This window comes from Mobula birostris, chromosome 1 (genome assembly GCF_030028105.1).
Source record: "Mobula birostris isolate sMobBir1 chromosome 1, sMobBir1.hap1, whole genome shotgun sequence".
NCBI classification, from domain to species: Eukaryota; Metazoa; Chordata; class Chondrichthyes; order Myliobatiformes; family Myliobatidae; genus Mobula; species Mobula birostris.
The window spans coordinates 128,017,740-128,037,326 of NC_092370.1; the positions used below are offsets into that span (position 1 = coordinate 128,017,740).

The 19,587-nt window shown below is 41.4% G+C and overlaps 1 protein-coding gene across 1 annotated transcript in view; it reads right to left on the reverse strand.

Moving 5' to 3' along the window:
* The window catches only part of LOC140199571 (uncharacterized), a 254,277-nt gene that overhangs the window by 196,758 nt on the left and 37,932 nt on the right, over positions 1 to 19,587 (reverse strand). The window contains exons 4-6 of the mRNA XM_072261873.1: positions 18,274 to 18,439; positions 9,207 to 9,432; positions 4,601 to 4,774 (exon numbers count right to left, since the gene is read on the reverse strand). Coding sequence (XP_072117974.1) covers positions 4,601 to 4,774; positions 9,207 to 9,432; positions 18,274 to 18,439 — 566 coding nt within the window. The remainder of the gene's footprint in view (positions 1 to 4,600; positions 4,775 to 9,206; positions 9,433 to 18,273; positions 18,440 to 19,587) is intronic.

The window sequence follows — 19,587 nt, forward strand, 5'->3', positions numbered from 1 at the left end:
ATTGATGCTTTGCTGCATGCTTGAGTGTTTGGTAGAAGATGCCAATGCTTTTTTTTCTGGTGGGGGTGGGGTCAGGGTCATTGCCTTGCTGCTGCTTGTCCATGGGAGGGGGTGTTGGGGGGGGGCTTAGGGATTCTAACTGTAACCGGGTGACCGTCGGATCTTATTCAGTATCGTTAAAAGTGTACTTAGGCAGCCATCCGGGTAATGCTAGAATACTTGTCTGTACCTTTAAGGGAGACAATGATGTCATTACGCACGCACGGGATAGTGGGGAGACCATTTTGCTTTCTGCTGAAGACATGGTAAGGCATTGGAATCGGGTTCCTCCCGAGGCTGGGCACGGTGAGGAAAGGTGAGCATTAATTGACAATATCCATATGAATTCCTTTATGCTTGTTGGCGGATCGAGAATATCAGTAATTTGGCATGTTTTACATGTGGATGTGGGCACGTGGCCAAGTGGTTAAGGCATTGGACTAGCTACCTGAAGGTCGTGAGTTCGAGCCCCAGCGGAGGGAACGTGTTGTGTCCTTGAGCAAGGCACTTAATCACACATTGCTCTGTGACAACACTGGTACCAAGCTGTATGGATCCTAATGCCCTTCCCTTGGACAACATTGGTGTTGTGGAGAGGGAAGACTTGCAACATGGGCAACTGCTAGTCTTCCATACAACCTTGCCCAGGCCTGCGCCCTGGAGAGTGAAGACTTTCCAGGCGCAGATCCATGGACTAACGGATGCCTTTACTTTTATACATGGATGCTTTAGATTTTCACAAGTAAAGGCGTCGACGCTGGATCGCGTGGCTTGGGGAAAGTTCCTCACCAGCCAAGTAGGTCGGTCTCCCTGTAATTTAACTACCAGGCAATATCTTGTAAAAGTTGTGCCAAAATGAACCTTTCGTCTAACTTTATTGTTTCATGACTGATTGTGCATGTAACCGCGTAACATGAATGTTTAGTCTCTGTTAGGAAGTTCAGCACGTGTGTACGTCTTAGATGAGATGTATTCGCTTACATTTTTCACTGTTATGTATAAGATGCAGAGTGAGTGGGATTCTAATGTTGTTTGTATTGTGTTCCTTCAGAATTGCCACTACCGTATTAGTACTGTATTAGTTCTGGTATTTTTTATACTGCATATGCAATTATGTCCATACACAAGGGTGTGGATCGAAAGTTAAACTGAGATTGTAACGGCAAGAACTGGTTGTAAATTCATTCGTTTTGTTTTGTGACCCTCTTCTGGCACTTAAACATCTAAAACAGATAAAGGAATTAAAACCCGAAAAAGTATTTGTTGTCCTGAGTGTGTACTTTTCCCCCAGGCTACATAACATTTAACTGTCATTCATTCTTTGGGGTACTCCTCTGTTTTCGTGGATGCTTCTGAAGAAAATGAATTTCAGGATGTATATTGTATACATTTCTCTGACATTAAATGCACCTATTGAACTATTGAACATGGAGATTTCTCCCCCACCCCCCACATTTTGTGCTAGTCTTTTATTATAAGGCACATTAACAGTTTAAGGAAATCACATTCAAAATGCAATAGTTCAACAAAAATAAAGAGACCAATTTCAATTCTTCATAAGTCTGCAAGATCACAAATGAGATAGGAAGTAGGAAAAGCAGCAGATCATTTAGACCCTGAAGCTAACTCTGCCAGTCAGTAAGTTCATGGCTGACTGTGCCTCAAGTTCAAAGTTGTTTCGCCATCCCATCTCTTAATTCCCTTAGTTCCCTCTCAGTCTTGAATAGGCTCAACAAATGAGTATCCACAGCCCTCCAATGAATAAAGAAATTTCACAGCAACTCAGTCCTAAATAGAAGAGCCCTCACCCTGAGAACAATCTGCTTAATGCTTTGTTCGGAATGCTTCTGCTACAGGAATTTGAAAATCTGAATGATCTCACCTCTCATTCTCCTAATGCTAACAAGCACATGTAATTATACACAAAAATCTCTCTCTCTCTCTCTCGATAAGGTCTCCAAGTAGATTTTTCTTTACATTCAGTTGAGTCTTCGCATGGTGACACCTTAAACAAAGGCCTGCAACTGTTCAGCAAGACTTCAAATCTTCTGCAATAAAGCCACGAATATCATTTGCCTGTCAAACTGATCTCTGAACCAACATGTTTAATCTTTGCAACCCATAAGCTATCAGTGGAAGATCCCTCAACATGACAACAGCTACTGATATATCCTCTTTTTCATTGCTTTCTACCAAACTGCATAGCTTCACCTTCTTGCCCACTGTTTATCTCTCTATCTGCAGGCAGTTTGCTCCCTCTAGCCATCCATTGTCAGAGACAAAGAACTAAGTGCATGACAAAATATTGTCATTACTACTACCTAACAGCATATCAATTGGCCATTTTGGTCCATTGACTCTTTGTTGACTCACAGGACAATCCCTTCAACCTTCCTTCTAAACGTCTCCACCCTGTCACCACCCCAGAAGTGATTCCACTCCACAGCTTCTAACATTCATCTACAAAACTACATGCAATAATAGTGTCCAGTTACCTTACCAATCTGCATACCTTTAGGGTGCAGGAGGAAACTAAAGCATCTTGAGGAAACCCACAAAGGAACAATGAGAACATGTGGACTTCATATAGACAACACCTGAGATTGGGGTTGAATCTAGGTTTCTGGAGCATAGAGGCAGCAGCTCCACTATCTGTGCCACTGCACTGTGGAACAAGCAGTAATGTGTTGTGCATTTTGCTAAATCAAAAAGAAAATCTTACTTCAGTGATTGGCTGCTGTTTTATCATTTCAAGTTGCTTTGGCCTAGTTGAGTATGATATTGCTCAGTCACATCTTGATCTAAATCACTTTGATGGAAAAACTGCGAAAGAAAGTTTGGCACAAAGCAAAAGTAACAGGAAAATTTGGAACTAAAAAACACCATTGGTCTGGAGAACTTGTTGCAGCTTTTGATAAATGTTGCCCGAATAGAGCCAAAGGTATCTTGGTGTAGGGAGACAAAGTTGACAAAAGCATTTAAAGATTAACTTTAATTGTCACGCATGTCAAAGCATTCAGTGAAATGCATCGCTTGCGTCAAATCAGATCAGCAGCCTGCAAATGTTGCCATGCTTGTGACTCCAACATCATGTGCCTAAAACTCGCTAACCCTGGCCGTGCGTCTTTGGAAAGTGGGAGAAAACCAGAGCACCTGGAAGAACCCATGTGGCCATGGGAAGAACGTACAAATTCCTTACTGACAGTGGTGGGAACTGAGCCCATGTGGCCATGGGAAGAATGTACAAATTCCTTACCGACAGTGGTGGGAACTGAGCCCATGTGGCCATGGGAAGAATGTACAAATTCCTTACCGACAGTGGTGGGAACTGAGCCCATGTGGCCATGGGGAGATTGTACAAATTCCTTACTGACGGTGATGGAAACTGAGCCCATGTGGCCATGGGGAGATTGTACAAATTCCTTACTGACAGTGGTGGGAACTGAGCCCATGTGGCCATGGGGAGATTGTACAAATTCTTTCCTGACAGTGGTGGGAACTGAGCCCATGTGGCCATGGGGAGATTGTACAAATTCCTTACTGACAGTGGTGGAAATTGAGCTCATGTGGCCATGGGGAGATTGTACAAATTCCTTACTGATAGTGGTGGGAATTTTACCCCGATCTTACAGCAATCACTGGAACATCAGTTGTCCGTCAATTTCAACATTGACAATTGTGTTTGTGCAGTTCATCTGAGGGTTGTTCAGATGTGACTGTAAAAGCTAATTCTTGAATGCCAAAGATGTTCACGATAGGACAAGAGAGTTGTCCTGAATCCACACACACAGCTGTTGCTGCTGCTTTTCTCTCCTGTCGGGCGGTCTCCAGGTCCGCGTGATACCTATCTTCAAAGTTGCAGCAAGCAAGTTTAACCAAGGTGTGCCAGTCATTTCTGTCTCATGCCCTATGTTCCAGATGCCAGGGAGCAAGCCCACTAGAAGCAATGCTGGCTTAATAATGCTGTAATGACATGATGCTAACCAGTATGCTACTGCCATAGTTTGTAATATTAGGTCATGTTTCTTCTTCTCTCTCCATAGATGCTACCTGCCCTGTTGAGTATTTCCAGCACTCTGTTATTTCATATCTTCAGGAATGGCTCCGCTCTGGCATTACACTTACAGCATTGTTTTTGCTTACTTTCTAGCTGGTGCTGTCATTCATTTCCCTCAGAACACACTTCTGTGGGTGCGTCAGCTGCAATGACAATGTTCACCACCTATAATCTCAAGACAGTGTCAATAACATGCATATCCCATGGACAGTCTTCGTCTCTGCCCTGTCACAGCCATTCCCTCTGTTCTTTACAACCCTTCCCCTTCTGCATATTAAAACATGCTCGTTTTCCTAAATTTTCAATTCTGATAAAAGATTAATGACTTGAGACAGTAAACTTATTTCCCTCCATCGATGGAAATATTTCCAATATTTCCAGCACTTGCAGCATTTTTTGCATATATGCACCATTAGGTACCAAATGCATACACGTTGCTAATAATTTTAATAAATAGAAATGATTACTCACAAAACAAATAACATGGGAAGTACTTTTACTTACGGGCACAGATGTCTCTCTTTTCACAAGTTTAGCCACCTGGGTCTTTCCATTTATGTATATAGGAATAACTTGCTCAAGATTTCGGTTCTGAATTTCCATATCATCTAAGAAACAAGTGACCTTCATTTCTAGTACCAGTAGCTTTAATTGATGCCAGTCCTCATCGAACAATTCCTACAAGTATAGCAGAAATAAACTGAATTAAAATTGGAAACCCTCTGAAATCTTACTCTACTTGTACAGCCAAGATAGTGTGAGTTAAGAAGCAGAAGCATCTTTTTATTTCATCACAACACTATACTTCAGAAAGCCCTTCAGAAGGCTCCCATTGATCCCCATAATTTCCTTTCATCCACTTTATGATAAGAATAAAAACTCTAAGTACCCTCAATAAAATATATTTTTTTAAGCAACAAAAGAATATTGTTGCTTACAATGCATCAATTAATTACTTCTCCAAATTAGGGGGGGAAGCAGTGGAAATGTTTGATTTTTTAAAGTGAACATCTAGTCCTTCAATAAGTAAAGCTCCAATAACTTGTCATCTAGCTATATGGAAGTCCTGATTATTAGGCATCAGACACAGGTCTTCCATAAACCCACTGTGACTCGATTTTCCACACTTCCTTTAAATGCACTTGGTCTGCTTATTATCACTCCTTAAACTCCCAGGGTCCCCTGGAACTTTTTTAATATTTCTACACACTGTATAAAACTTAATACAAATCTAGATGAAAAGTGTATTGGAATATTAAAAGCAGTAATATACAAAAGTCCAGCAGATCTGCCAGTGTAACACCAAAGTACCTGATTATTGGAGTTTTACTGTATATGAACACAGTGTTTCTTCTTCCAAAGGTAAAGCTTCAAGAAGACAACATTCCTCATTAAGGACCATTACCATCTAGGACGTGCCATCATCTCACTACCACTATCAGCGAGGAGGTCTAGGAGCCTGAAAACTCGCACTTAACATTTTAGGAACAGCTTCTTCTCCTCTGCCATCAGATATTTGAACGGTCCATGAACATTACTTCGCTATTCGGGAGGAGAAGATGGCGGCACGATGCAGCTCGCAGCGGCCACCCTGGTGATGATGTCTGTTATTTGTCAAGTAGGGTGCTGTGCACAATCCTGATTTGATGGAGACAGATGTGAGAGCACGGAGGAACATCTGGTGAAACTTCTGAAATGCCTGCTTCGCTGCTGCTGCTACTATGTGGTCCAGAATCTCCAGAGGAGAAGGCCTCGAGTCCTGAGCTTTGCTTGTTGCTTGGCGGCCGGGGTGGGGTCGAAGCGCTCGGCAGAGGAAGGTGCTCGGAGAAGCTGTGTCGGAGGGGCCGGTTGAAGGTTCAAAGTTTTCAGATGGACTCAGAGTCCGCTGCGGTCGGGTGCTTCCAATGATACTGCATCAGCGAGTTGGCGGCGCTTAGAGGTTCATGGCGGGGAGAGTTCCTCCCTTTCGCTGCCTGCGTGAGACGATGAGTCTATTGGGACTGAGACTTTTTTTTACCGTGCCCATGGTCTGTTCCTTATCAAATTATGGTATTGCTTTGCACTGTTGTAACTACATGTTATAATTATGTGGCTTTGTCACTTTTAGTCGTGGTTTGTCCTGTGTTTTCTTGTGATATAATTCTGGAGGAACGTTGTATCATTTTTTAATGCATGCATTTCTAAATAACAATAAACGAGGACTGAGTGAACTCATAATCTAATCTAATCTATTCTATTCCCCTTTTGCACTGTGTATCTATTTATTTATAGTAATTTGTTATGTCTTCACTGTATTGCTGCCACAAAAAAAAATAAAGTTCACAGCTTAGGTCAGTGACAATAAACCTGATTCCAATTCAGTGAGTTCCCTTTGCATCATTTATCATCAAAAACATATGTAGTACAACTGTTTAGTTGGCAAATTAATTTCAGCAACAAATAATAAGAATTGCCAAAAAAAACTAAGGTTTCAACCACCATTTTTAAAGTAAGGGATCTTTTTATTGTATTGCCAAAGAATACAAGTCTGCATTTTGGAATTTTCCACATAGTATGTCTATACTTGGTCAACATATTGGAACTTGACATGTTTCCTTGCAACTGAAAGAGCCTATTACTGATTATATTTAGAGTAATAGATAGTGTGGTGGGTATTAGGCTTGGTGATGGAATATTTTTCCACTTTGCACCACTGGCACTGAACACACCAAGGCAGGATTACAGGATAAATATAAACAAAAAAAAAAGCACTATCAGTTAATAAACAAGGGACAGTATGCCCAACTTCATTCCAACATTGTCAGCACTTCCTACAATATCAAATTAGGTACTGATTTAAAATCTTGGGCTTAAAAAATGTCAAATGATGTACATATCCGATCTGTTCAGCCCTCATTTGTCAAATTAAGAGCAATGCCAAATGCACTACATGGAGGAATCTTACTTTGAGAAGAATGAATTTCATCACTTAAATCCAAAACAGCTTAAGCCGATCCATTCACTATTTCATTTAAATCAACGTCTAAATGTTTATAGCTCCTGCACTGATTGGAGAATCAGTATATAATATGTTTAATGCTTGCCAATCTTAGATAAGCTAGCCTTCATCGATTGCCCCACATTATTAACTGGATAAGGCTCTGACTGGCCAGCCACTAAACATGCCAAAGGGTGGTTGGAAATTAGGGAGTGTGGGAAGGATATTCGTTGAGATTTGGAAGTAGTTAGTCATATGGGTATTGACGGTTGAACAGATCCACATGCCAAGCACATCTACATATTACAACTCCAACATTAATCATCCTTCATATCAAATTCATAGAGCACATCAGTTTGCTACAGACATGGTGGTAATGGGGACAAGCTCCCACTACCTATCAAATGCTCCAAATGGTGTGCATCTTAAATAGCCTCTGACAATCAAGTCCAGCTCCTGGCCTTCACGCGTGGCTTAGCTTCTAAGCCCAGTGAACCAGTTTCTACTGACAGGGGACGAGGCAAGGGTGGGCAACTGGTTCATTAAACCCAGTTGACTTTGGGCAGATGGGACTCGCACCCCTTCTAGGAAAAGAAAAACTCTGATCTCAAATCTCTGCTGCCTTGGGGAAGACATCAGGAACATATCCCGAGTGAAAATCCAGAGCTGGAATCCCTAAGGCAGTCTTGCATTGAGCTCGATGCCGACTGGCAGCTCCTGAAATGCTGCTGGTGCCAAACTGTACCCATCCTTGCTAGTCATTTGGATTCATCAGCTGTGTGGAGAGGAGGAGTCTGCTACATGGGCAACAGCTTGCTCTCCATATTGTGCTGTCATAGGTTGGTATCACATCGACAGCTGGGAAGTAACATCCTGACCAACGGAGGGCCTCATCTAGTGCACTACAGCACAGAAACAGGTCCTTTGTGTATCTAGTCCATGCCAAGCTGCTATGCTGCCTTCTCCCACAGACCAAGGCCTGGACCATACCCTCAATATCCCTCCTACCTAAGTACTCATCCAAACTTCTCTTAAACGATGCAATCAAACCCCATCCACCTCTTCTGTTAGCACCTCGTTCCACACTCTCACCACCCCCCGAATGAAGAAGTGTCCGCTCAGGTTTCCCAGTCCTGATGACCCATAGCTGGGGATCTGGTTCATGGGCACAGGGGCGTGTCCACACACTGGTGGGCCTGCGTGCTATGTGTGCAGGGGCCAGACCTCCTCCCCATTCTCTTGTTGTTCAGCCTGAGCCTGAAAGGAGCTCAGTTTCCACGTGTCACCTGTGAGGAGACACGACATGAGGCTTGTTGTTGGAGAGGCTATGTACAGGCAGGGAGAGAATTACACACTCGGCTCTCCTTTTTTGCGAGACTGCCAGCCAGTGGTGGAAGCTGAAAGTGAGAGTGACAAGCACTACCCACTATACTACCGCACTAGACACGTCACAACAACCATTTGACACCCTATCGATACCTCTCATAATTTTGTATAGCTCTATCAAATCTCCCCTCTTTCACCTACGCTCCACCTTTCCCTACAACTCAGGTCCTCAACTTCTGGCAACACCCTCATAAATTTTCTCTGTACTCTTTCAATCTCATTGATATCATTCCTGTAGGTAGGTGACCAGAACTGCACACAATCTGCTGAATGTACCAGTGAGTCTACAAATATTACACACTACATTTCCAACAAATGTATTCAAACAGGTTAGCTACTGGTGACCAAGTAGAAATCATCAGCGCAGCAAACCCAACTAGTGATAGTAACACCTCCTGCATAAATATTCACTCAGCAGAAATTCATAATGAATGTCAGCAAAAAAAAGGGTAGTATTAAAATATTAAAACGGAATTCTGATGCTGAATGTATCAAAACCATATGATACTCAGTAGCAATGGAGATTAACACAAGGCCAGACAATCAGCCCATGTTCACTTACAATTTTGTATTTGTCATGATTTTATTTCCCAGGGTTCACATTCTGTTAGTTTATGTTTATAAATACACAAACTCTAAAATGGATTTGAATAGTTTAAGAATTCCTTTCAGGATCTTGCTCAGATATTTCCATTTACTTATTGAAAAAAATGAAAACCTGGTGCATCATGAAGTCTGAGGACCAACCTTTAGTCTTTTATCATTGAATACCACAGTCTGAATCTCCTCGATCAGGCTGGTAGTCGTGAAAAACACAGCCTGTTGTTCTCCATCAAGCGTGACAGCTGCTTGCATAATTCCTTCTTTGGACAGGATTCTCCACAAGTCAAATTTCATCTTGTTGGTTGGACTTTTTAACCGCATTGTGGCAACAAATACGTAAGATGGAGGTAGACCTTCTGGAAATATCTCTCTGAAAATACACAAGCAGTATTTTTATATTTGATATACTTCAACCAATAAAGCAAATCTGAATCACAATTATGTGCTTACATTTTCCACAAAGACCTGCCTTTCAACAATTCAGAAGCTTCCACATAGACTTTGTCCTGAAAAGATGACATGTTTTATTGCTCATTTCAGATTTGTTGAGGAGGTTGGGCAGAGGTAAATGTGCCTTGGAGAATGAGCTGGTAGCACCATAAAATGAGACAAATTGTTCATGAAACACCTAGCTCCCTTCACAATAAAGGTGGATAACTAAGGGCAAAGACGCATGGTAATTAGAAGAGTTGAAAGAGGGATGAATCGCATGTCATTTTTTTTTTAAATACTCATTGGAGCACTTATAATACAGCAAAGAGCCACCGGACTGGAAAGCAACTTGAAATGATAAAAAAGAAACTAATCACTGAAGTAAGATTTTCTTTTTGATTTAGCAACATGCATAACACATTACTGCTTGTTCCACAGTGCAGTGGCACAGATAGTGGAGCTGCTGCCTCTAAGCTCCAGGAACCTAGTTTCAACACCGATCTCAGGTGTTGTCTGTGAGGAGTTCACATGTCCTCCTCATTCCTTTGTGAGTTTCCTCAAGATGCTCCAGTTTCCTCCTGCATCCTAAAGATGTCACTGGACCCTACTATTGCACATAGTTTTGTAGATGAGTGTTGGAAGCTGTGGGGTGGTGTCACTGCTGGGGTGGTGACAGGGTCCATCTACAAAAGGAAAGGTGATCAATCCGAATGTGGAAATTATCGTGGAATTTCCCTGTTAGCAACAGCAGGAAAGATCTTCACCCACATCATGAACAACCGACTCAAGCCTTTAGCCGTGAAGATCCTTCCGGAGACACAAGCCAGTTTTAAACCATCACGTGGAGCAATCAACATGATCTTCACAATGTGACAACTACAAGAAAAATGTCATGAACAACTTCAACCTTTGTACATGGCATTCATTGACCTCACCAAAGCCTTTGACTCGGTATCAAGGGAACTCCTATGGAATGTCCTATCCACCTATGAATGCTCTGAAAAGTACATTCGAATCCTGAGAATCCTCCACGATGGCATGCTTGCCACAGTCATGGTCAGCAACAGTGACTGTGAGCCTTTTCAAGTTAGATCAGGAGTAAAACAGGGATGCGTGATTGCCCCAACTTTGTTCACCATCTTCATTGCGACAATCATCCACATTATCAAAGACAACCTACCCCCAGGAATCAAAATTGTCCACAGAACAGATGGCAGACTTTTCAATCTTGCCCATCTCAAGTCCAAAACGAAGACATCCACGAGTTCCCTCATCAAGTTGCAATATGCAGATGACAAGTGTTGCAGCTCTTTCAAAAAACCACCTACAACAGATTCTGACTGCCTTCAACCGTGCATACACGAAACTTGACTTACCATCAATTCCAAGAAGACTCAGATCATCTATCAACTGTCACTAACTGAGACAAATCGGATAGAACTATCAATTCAACCTGGCGAAGTAACCCTGGAAAATGTGCACCACTTTCCGTATCTTGGAAGTCACCTCTCCTCCAATGTTGACCTTAATGACGCGATCCAACATCGTCTTAAATGTGCTGGAACAGCTTTTGGACGTCTCCAAACAAGAGTCTTTCATGATTGTGACATCCAAACAGACACCAAAATGTTAGTGTACAAAGCAGGGGTAATCCCAGTGCTCCTGTATGCATCAGAAACCTGGACAACATACTGACGACATCTGAAGGCACTTGAAAAGTTGCATCAATGCTGTCTTCAAAACATTTTAAATATCAACTGGGAAGATAGAAGAACCAACGTCAGTGTGCTAAATGAAGCAAAAACAACAAGCATTGAAGCCTACATCATCAAGAACCAACTAAGATGGAGCAGTCATGTTGTTTGGATGAAAGACGAATATCTGCCGAAACAAATCGTCTACTTCCAGTTTAAAGAAGGCAAACGTAAAAGAGGCAGACAACAGACTAGATTCAGAGATGTCTTAAAAACCAACATGAAGAAATGTAACATCGACATCAACAATTAGGAAACCAATGCCAAGGACAGGAAACTCTGGCAAGCCATCATCCGAGAAGGAACAGCAACTTTCGAAGTCAACAGATGTCCAGAATTAAAAGAAAAGAGAAGAAAACAGGAAGTGAGGCAGCAACAACTAAAGCCCGATCTGCCATCTGGAACTACCTGTCCTGAATGCGGAAGAACTTTCAAAGCCAAGACTGGACTTATAAACCACTTGAGAGCCCATAAGTAGATCAACAGAATGAAGACCATCATCCTCGATCTTGAGGGATAGCCACAGCAACAACGACGACGACGACGACAGGGTGGAGGTGTTTAGAAGGTAGGTTGAAAGGATTCTCCCTTGAGTCAACACAGGCTCAATGGACCAATACTTGACAAGGTGTACCGGTAAGCTGATATATAGATAGATAAAAAAATAACTGGCTATTTTGGTCCACGAACATTACCTAGTTATTCCTTATTCTTGTATTATTTCTTTTGCAATTATAGTAGCTTTTTTAAAAATTGAGATACAGTGAGGAATGTGCTCTTCTGGCCCTTCGAGCCATGCTGCTCAGCAATCCCCCAATTTAACTCTAGCCTAATCATGGGACAATTTACAATGATCAATTAACCTACCAAATGGTACACTTTGGATTGCGGGAGAAAACACATGCGGCCACGGGGAGAACGTACAAACACCTTTTAGGCAGTGGCAGGAATTGAACCCAGGTCACCTGTACAGTAGCATAGTTGTGATAACCACTATGCTACTGTGCCATCCTGTCTTTGCACTGTACTGCTGCCACAAACCACAACAAACTTCACGTCATAGTTCTATGATAACAAATCTAATGATTCTGCAGAGAGATGGTACTAGTTTCATTTGGCACCATGGTCAGCGCAGACACAGTGGCTTGAGGGCCGGTTCCAGTGCTGTACAGGTCAGAATCAGAATCAGCTTCAATATCACCGGCATATGTTGTGAGCAACACACACAAAATGCTGGAGGAGCTCAGCAGGCCAGGCAGCATCTATAGAAAAAAGTACAGTCGACGTTTCGGGCCGAGACCCTTTGGCAGGAAGGAAGGAAAAAGCTGAGGAGTAGATTTGAAAGGTGGGGGGAGGGGAAAGAGAAACGCCAGGCAATAGGTGAAACTTGGGGGAGGGGGAAGGAGAGGGGATGAAGCAAAGAGCTAGGAAGTTGATTGGTAAAAGAGACAGAAGACCATGGAAGAAGGAAAACGGGGGAAGGAGCACCAGAGGGAGGCAATGGGCAGGCAAGGAGATAACATAAGAGCGGGAAAAGGGGATAGGGAATGGTGAAATGGGGGAGGGGTGGAGGCAGTACTGGAAGTTTGAGAAATCGAAGTTCAAGCCATCAGGTTGCAGGCTACCTAAATGGAATACAAGGTGTTGTTTCCTCTCCCCTCCCTTCTTATTTCTTCCATGGACTTCTGTCTCTTTCACCAATCAACTTCCTAGATCTTTGCTTTATCCCTCCCCCTCCAGGTTTCACCTATCGCCTGGTATTTCTCTCTCCCCTTCCCCCCCACCTTTCAAATCTACTCCTCAACTTTTTACTCCAAAACATCGACAGTACTTTTTTTCCACAGAATCCCTCCAGCATTTTGCTCAGATTTCCAGCATCTGCAGACTTCCTCTTGTTTGGATTGAAGAAGAAAAAGAAGAAGAAAGCCCCTAACTCTGAGTGGAGTCATCAGGACTCCGTCATAACAGCATTTTTTCAGCGGACTTTCTTATTTTTACGAGGCTGAATTGCTAGCTCGACACTAAAGCTCAACACTAGCTGACATGGAAAGCGTGCAAGGGAGCCGGTTGGATTCGAACTCGGGAGCCTTCGCTCCGAAGTCCAGCACTGATGCCACTACGCCACCAGCTGGCTACTTGTTTGGATTATGTTGTGAGATTTGTTGACTTTGCAGTAGCATGTACAATGCAATGCATAATAATAGAGAAAAAACTGAATTACAGTATTTTATATACAAATATAAAATAGTTAAATAGATAGTGCAAAAAAAACAGAAATTAAAAAAAAGTAGTGACGTAGTATTCATAGGTTCAATGTCCATTCAGAAATCAGATGGCAGAGGGGAAGAAGCTGTTCCTGAATCTCTGGCTGTGACTTCAGGCTCCTGGACTTCCTTCCTGATGGTAGCAATGACAACAAGGCATGATCTGGGTGTTGGGAGTCATTAATAATGGATGCTGCTTTTTTGAGGCATCAGTCCTTGAATATGTCCTGGATATAATGGAGATGAGTGGTCATGATGGAGCTGAGTAAGTTTGCAACTCTCTGCAGCTTATTTTGATCCTGTGCAGCAGCTCTGCACCCCATACCAGACAGTATGTTCAAATGTGAAGCCTGATGAGAAATTTTCTCCATTGACAAAATTACATGCTGATACATGCTCCAACATCTACCACTTGACAGCAAAGTAGGTCAGGATGCACCTTTACATAAGGTGGATGAACCGTTTGACAAACCGATGGCATCTACATCTATGGAGTGGATGAACAAGCCCTTGGTCATCATCTCCAAGAACTCTTGGAAAGAATTTGATCTACTGGCTAAAAACTAAATATTGAGAACTGTAGGGGTGCCAGTTCATAAGAACTGATGTGCAACAGTCAGAGTTAAAGCAAGCCTAGAAAAAGTCACATCCATCTTGGCAATGAAAGTACAAGAGGACTAGAGGGAACTGAGAATGCCTCTCGGGCTAATTCAAGACATGAATAACTTATTCTGCACATATCAAAACATATGCCAAACCTGAGTGCTGATGAAAGATACAATCCCGAGAAAGAACTTTTAACAAACTTCAGTGGTGTTCACCAGCACAAACCGGCTGGACTCCAGAAGAAAAAAAACTATCACTTGTTGCCTCCATGCAAATTCTGAGAGCAAGTACCTGCAAATAAAATGCTTGCATTGACAGAAACAGGACATGCCAAAATAGAGAGTTATTAACAGTCTAATATGGATGCAGGAAATCCCACACCCATCTCTGTAGAAGGAAACTTGCTCCAGAAGGTGGTGACTGACTGCAGTAAATCTATTAAGAGAACCTGTAAAGACTGCCAACAAGACTGAACAGATTACCATAGAGGCTTTGGAGTTGTGATTTAATTCTGAAATACAAATCAGCAGAGCAACTAGTGCTGGTATTCTCAGCTGTCACTGCAACTGAAACTTGAAATGGCAGATGAGAAAAATCAGCACAGAGTGAACATGAAACCAGCAAAGCCGAGTGAAATCCTGGGCAACCAATTTAGGTTCGGTCTGAAATGGTGAAACAAACATAGCTAGCTACAAGAGGTCACCAGCCAGTGATGATGCCTCATTGGAAGGTGGCTTCCTACAGGTTTGATCTTGAATCCTCCAAACCAGACAGATCCAAAGAAAATCACTCCAATTTAAATATGAAGGTCACAAACCCTGCAAACTGACCACTAGATTAGCTGTATATCACCTATAACATATAGAGAGAATATACTCAATATAATATGGACGCTAGAGAAATACACAATGGACCATTTACATTGTTTGGGCTGATTTATTTATATACAGTATCCGAAATCTCAATGGTGAACACGTAAGTTTTGTTTACACTTCAAGTACTGTTCATACATTCTTTTAACAGAGGAGAAGACTATTTCTTTTCATCAAGTCTGTGTTGGCTCACAGAAGAATCCCATTTGCCCACTTTATTTCCTGTAGCAATAAAATATCTGCCGAAGGAACTCAGCAAGTCCAGCAGCAGAAGTGTGGGAAGGAATTGTCGAAGCTTAGGATTGAGACCCTGCATCAGGATTGAAGGTAGAGAACGAAGGTAGCCAGAATAAATGAGGAGTGTGGTGGAAAATGGGCCGATAGACGATATGTGGACTTAAGAGAGGCGAGAAGTAAAGAACGGGCAGTACTGAAGTTAAGAATGAACCCAGTTAACCGCAGTTATGAGGTAGCAGCTCCACTAGTTACACCATATTTTGTAGAGCCTCAACCATTACCATAGCATCATAAATCCTGGTCACAGAAGAAGAGATCCTTAAGAAAATGGTGAATGACAAAGGATCCAATTCATTGCTTGAGAATGTCAAAGACTTGCTGAATGGTTCACTTTCATCCTGTGACCACATCTCCACAAGGACATGGAGGATACAATTTCCTTCCTGGGGAGTTTCAAGCAGTTAAGAGAACCCTTGTAAAATGCAAAGTCACTAACACACCAATCTCGATTTATTGTCAATCCAGGACCAACATAAGATCTCCAGCCTAACTATTCAACAGCAGAAAGTATAAACAATTCTAGCAAACAAAACACACCAAGAATAATCAACACAATGACTGTCAAGTATACATGTGAATAGAAGCTAACATTTTAACAGTCATGCTAAATCATTATCCAAGTTCTTGACAGGACTTTCTCTGCAGATACGTTTCAGCTAAGAAAACTTGAAACTTGGCTACAGTTATCAATGATGATCCAATGGTGATTATCCAAAGCTTTACATTATCTGAATTGGGATGGTAAGAGGGAAAGAAGGAATACAATCCATCTCCAGTATTTACCACCAAAACTAGCAACATCCAGATCACCTTCTGGAATAACAATAGTAAAAAGCACCTCATCACCTGCAAAAAACATCAACTCAGAGAGGGTACAACATTCAAGTTTGTTAAATAACGACACAACATCTTACCACCTAAGCCATATCATGCATGATACATTAACAGCCGGGCAGATATTAGTTTAAGTTTAAAAATGGCTTAACCAAGCTGATTTTTTAAGAAAACTGGCATCAAAAAGCATGGCATATTACTCCAAGAATTTATAGGAATTTAATGTGTTACTAGGACAAGTATATGCTTGTATCTACTGTGCCTAATCACTCACGAGAGCATTTTATTGGAAATAATACATTGCAAACATCAACAGTGTGAGATACAAATGCAGGTCTTAAAGTGAATTTTAGAAAAATAACTCTGAGAACAAGAGTTTCAGGCAATTGTTCAATCATTTACATAACTGGAAAGGAAAATTATGCCTGGAAAGGAAAGGCAATACAAAATAAGAATTCAGTTATATTTTAATACAGCACTGCAATCCCAAATCTGATTTAGACATTCATAAAAGCTAATGATATAAATTAACTTAGGGACAATCTTGCAAAGGCATCAACGAATTTTAGCATTGTAATCACTAGAATGTGCAAGTAGCTTTGGTAAAGTAGATTACAACATGTCAGTTCAGATTTAAGTATTAAAAAGGCAACTGCAGAGGTTTCAGATCAACTGTTTTTTAACCTAGGTTCAGTCAGATTTCAAATCCAAGAATAATATTTTCTGACAAGCCAGTATTTATTAATTCTCATTATCGTACTAAGCACTTCCTGTGGAGATATTCTGATAATGATCTATGTACCATAATTTTCAGATTATGACGCCAGAGACTTTTTCAAATTGCCTTAATCTTGTACCATTAAAACTTAGTATATTCTGATATAAACACTGCAGTTTGAAGAATCAGTTTTTACTAATGTAAAAAACATAAGGAAGAGGGACGGGATTAGCCACACAGTTCCTAGAATTGCACCATTATTCAACAAGATAGGGGATGATGATGTCTTCAACTTCACTTCCCTCAAAACTTTTCCCCACGTCCCTTGGCCAAAAAACCTGTGCCTTCAGTCTTGAAAGAAAACATTGGCTGAACATCAGCTGCCCCCCAGGTTAAGAAATTCCACAGTTTCATAACTCACTGGATGAATAAACTTCATATCTGTGCATTAAATTTCTGATTATTTAACCAATAACATAGAACAACACAGCACAGTACAAGCCCTTTGGTCACGATGTTGACCAACCTTTAAACCTACTCTTAGCTCAATCTAACCCTTCCATCCCATATAGGCATACAGATGAAAGAAAAATGGAGCGCTATCTTAGGGTCTCTTAAATGTCCCTAATGTTTATGCTGCTACCGCCACCAATAGCAGCACATTCCACGCACTGACCACTCTATGTAAAGAAACAACCTCTGACATATTCCACCCCCCCCACCGTACTTTACACCCATCACCTTAAAGTGATGCCCTCCTTACATCACCCATTTATGCTTAGGATAAATTCTCTGGCTGTCCATCCTATCAATGCCTCTTATCATCTTGTACACCTCTATCAAGTCACCTCTGATCCTCTTTCGCTCCAAAGAGAAACTCAACCTGTCCTCAAATGACATGTTCTCTAAAGCTTCTGGGTGCAGGTCGATGGGACTAGGCAGAATAATGGTTCTGCTTGAACAGGATGGGCTGAAGGGCCTGTTTTTGTGCTGTAGTGCTCTATGATTCATGAGCTCACACCTCACTCTAAAAGTTTTTAAAGACTATTACACTAATTGAAATTCTCTCCAAGGACAATACTTAAATCACAATCAATCCAGCGAACTTCATTGTACCGCTTTGAGACAAGTATAGTCTTTCATGGCAGGGAGACCAGATCATTACTGCAAAATTTCCTCATTGTTAGTCTCCAACAGCATTAGTGTTGCTAACTAACTTTACCTGCATGTTAATCTCTGATTAGCATACAAAAACGCTCAAATACCTCTATTAATTACAGCACAGCATGTTGTTGAACAATTTCCAGTCACAGAGCCCATCTTCCTGCTACATTACTACAAGGCTATGGTGCTTTTTAAACCCACAATTACTTCATAAACCTGACTATTCTGAGATGTACTGTGGATAATTACATTTTTAAAGGTAAATTATACCTGGTGTTTTCAGTCACATCAATTTCAGCAGACAATAGGAAGCCCATTTGGGTTGTTAATGATCCAGTCATTTCTTGAGCTTTTTGAGGTATTTTAAAGCCCAACATTAGTTCGAAGCCCTTCTCATCACGTGCAGCTACTGGGATCTTTGTGGGACACACGGATTCTGAAAGGGAAAAAAATCATGTAAAATGAGGAAAATTGCTCATTTTAAGCACATACTTATCTTAAGTATTTTGTTTTATCTGTGAAATAATTATAGTCTTCTTTTGTAAGGAATCTCTCTTTCATTGTCTTAAGGATAAACATATCTGAATTCTTCCAGGTATAACTGTCCCTTAGCAAGTGCATAATGGAAATCCTAATGAACCAGCCACATGCAATATTCGGGAATTTATGGGAAAAACATGTCAGTGCAGGAGTAAGTTGTCAAGCCAATAGTCCTTAAAAAGACCATTCAAGAGAAGGACTTAAGGTAGAAGTTCATACTGAATTGTGAGCAATAATGTGATAAAGACTCAATAATCTGTTTTAGAGAAATGGTTGAAACGTAAACAGTAGATGGGCTACCCAGGAGAATGTTGGTTCTTATCTACTCGTGATAAGATATTTTTACTTGCATCCAAGACAACCGACACAATCCCACGTTGATGACTGGAGGTTAAGTGCCGAGCATTAGGTATTCTCACACCACAGTTCAGAATAGTTTCCTGGACAACCCTGATCTCCAGCGATTTCTGCAAAGAGTTTGTACATTCTCCTGTGGGCTTCCTCCACTTTCCTCACACATCCTAAAGATGTGCAGGCTGGTAGGTTATGGATTACTAAGCAGTCCCTAGTATGTAGGTAATAGAAGAGTACAGTACAGGAAGAGGCCTTTTGATCCACAATGTTGTGTCCAACCAAATAAATTAGTAATCAAATGGCCAAATAAACTAATCCCTCATGTCTACACAATATCCACATCCTCCCATTTTCCTCACATTTCTTGCATCTACCAACCACTTCAGGCAGCGCATTCCAGGCACCTACCGTTCCCTTATATCTCCTTTAAAAGTACCCTTTCACCTTCAGTGCAGATATTTCAACCTTGGGAAAAAGATACTGTCTGCCTGCTGTATCTATGCTGCACATAATCTTATAAAATGCGATTAGATCTCTCTTCAGCCTCCACCACTCCAGAGAAAAGGCATATGTCCTCTAATCAAGGCAACACCCTAGTAAACCTCCTGCACCCTCTCCAAAGCTTCAATATCCTTCCTATAATGGGCCAACCAGAACTCTATACAACACTCCAGATGCAGCCTAACTACA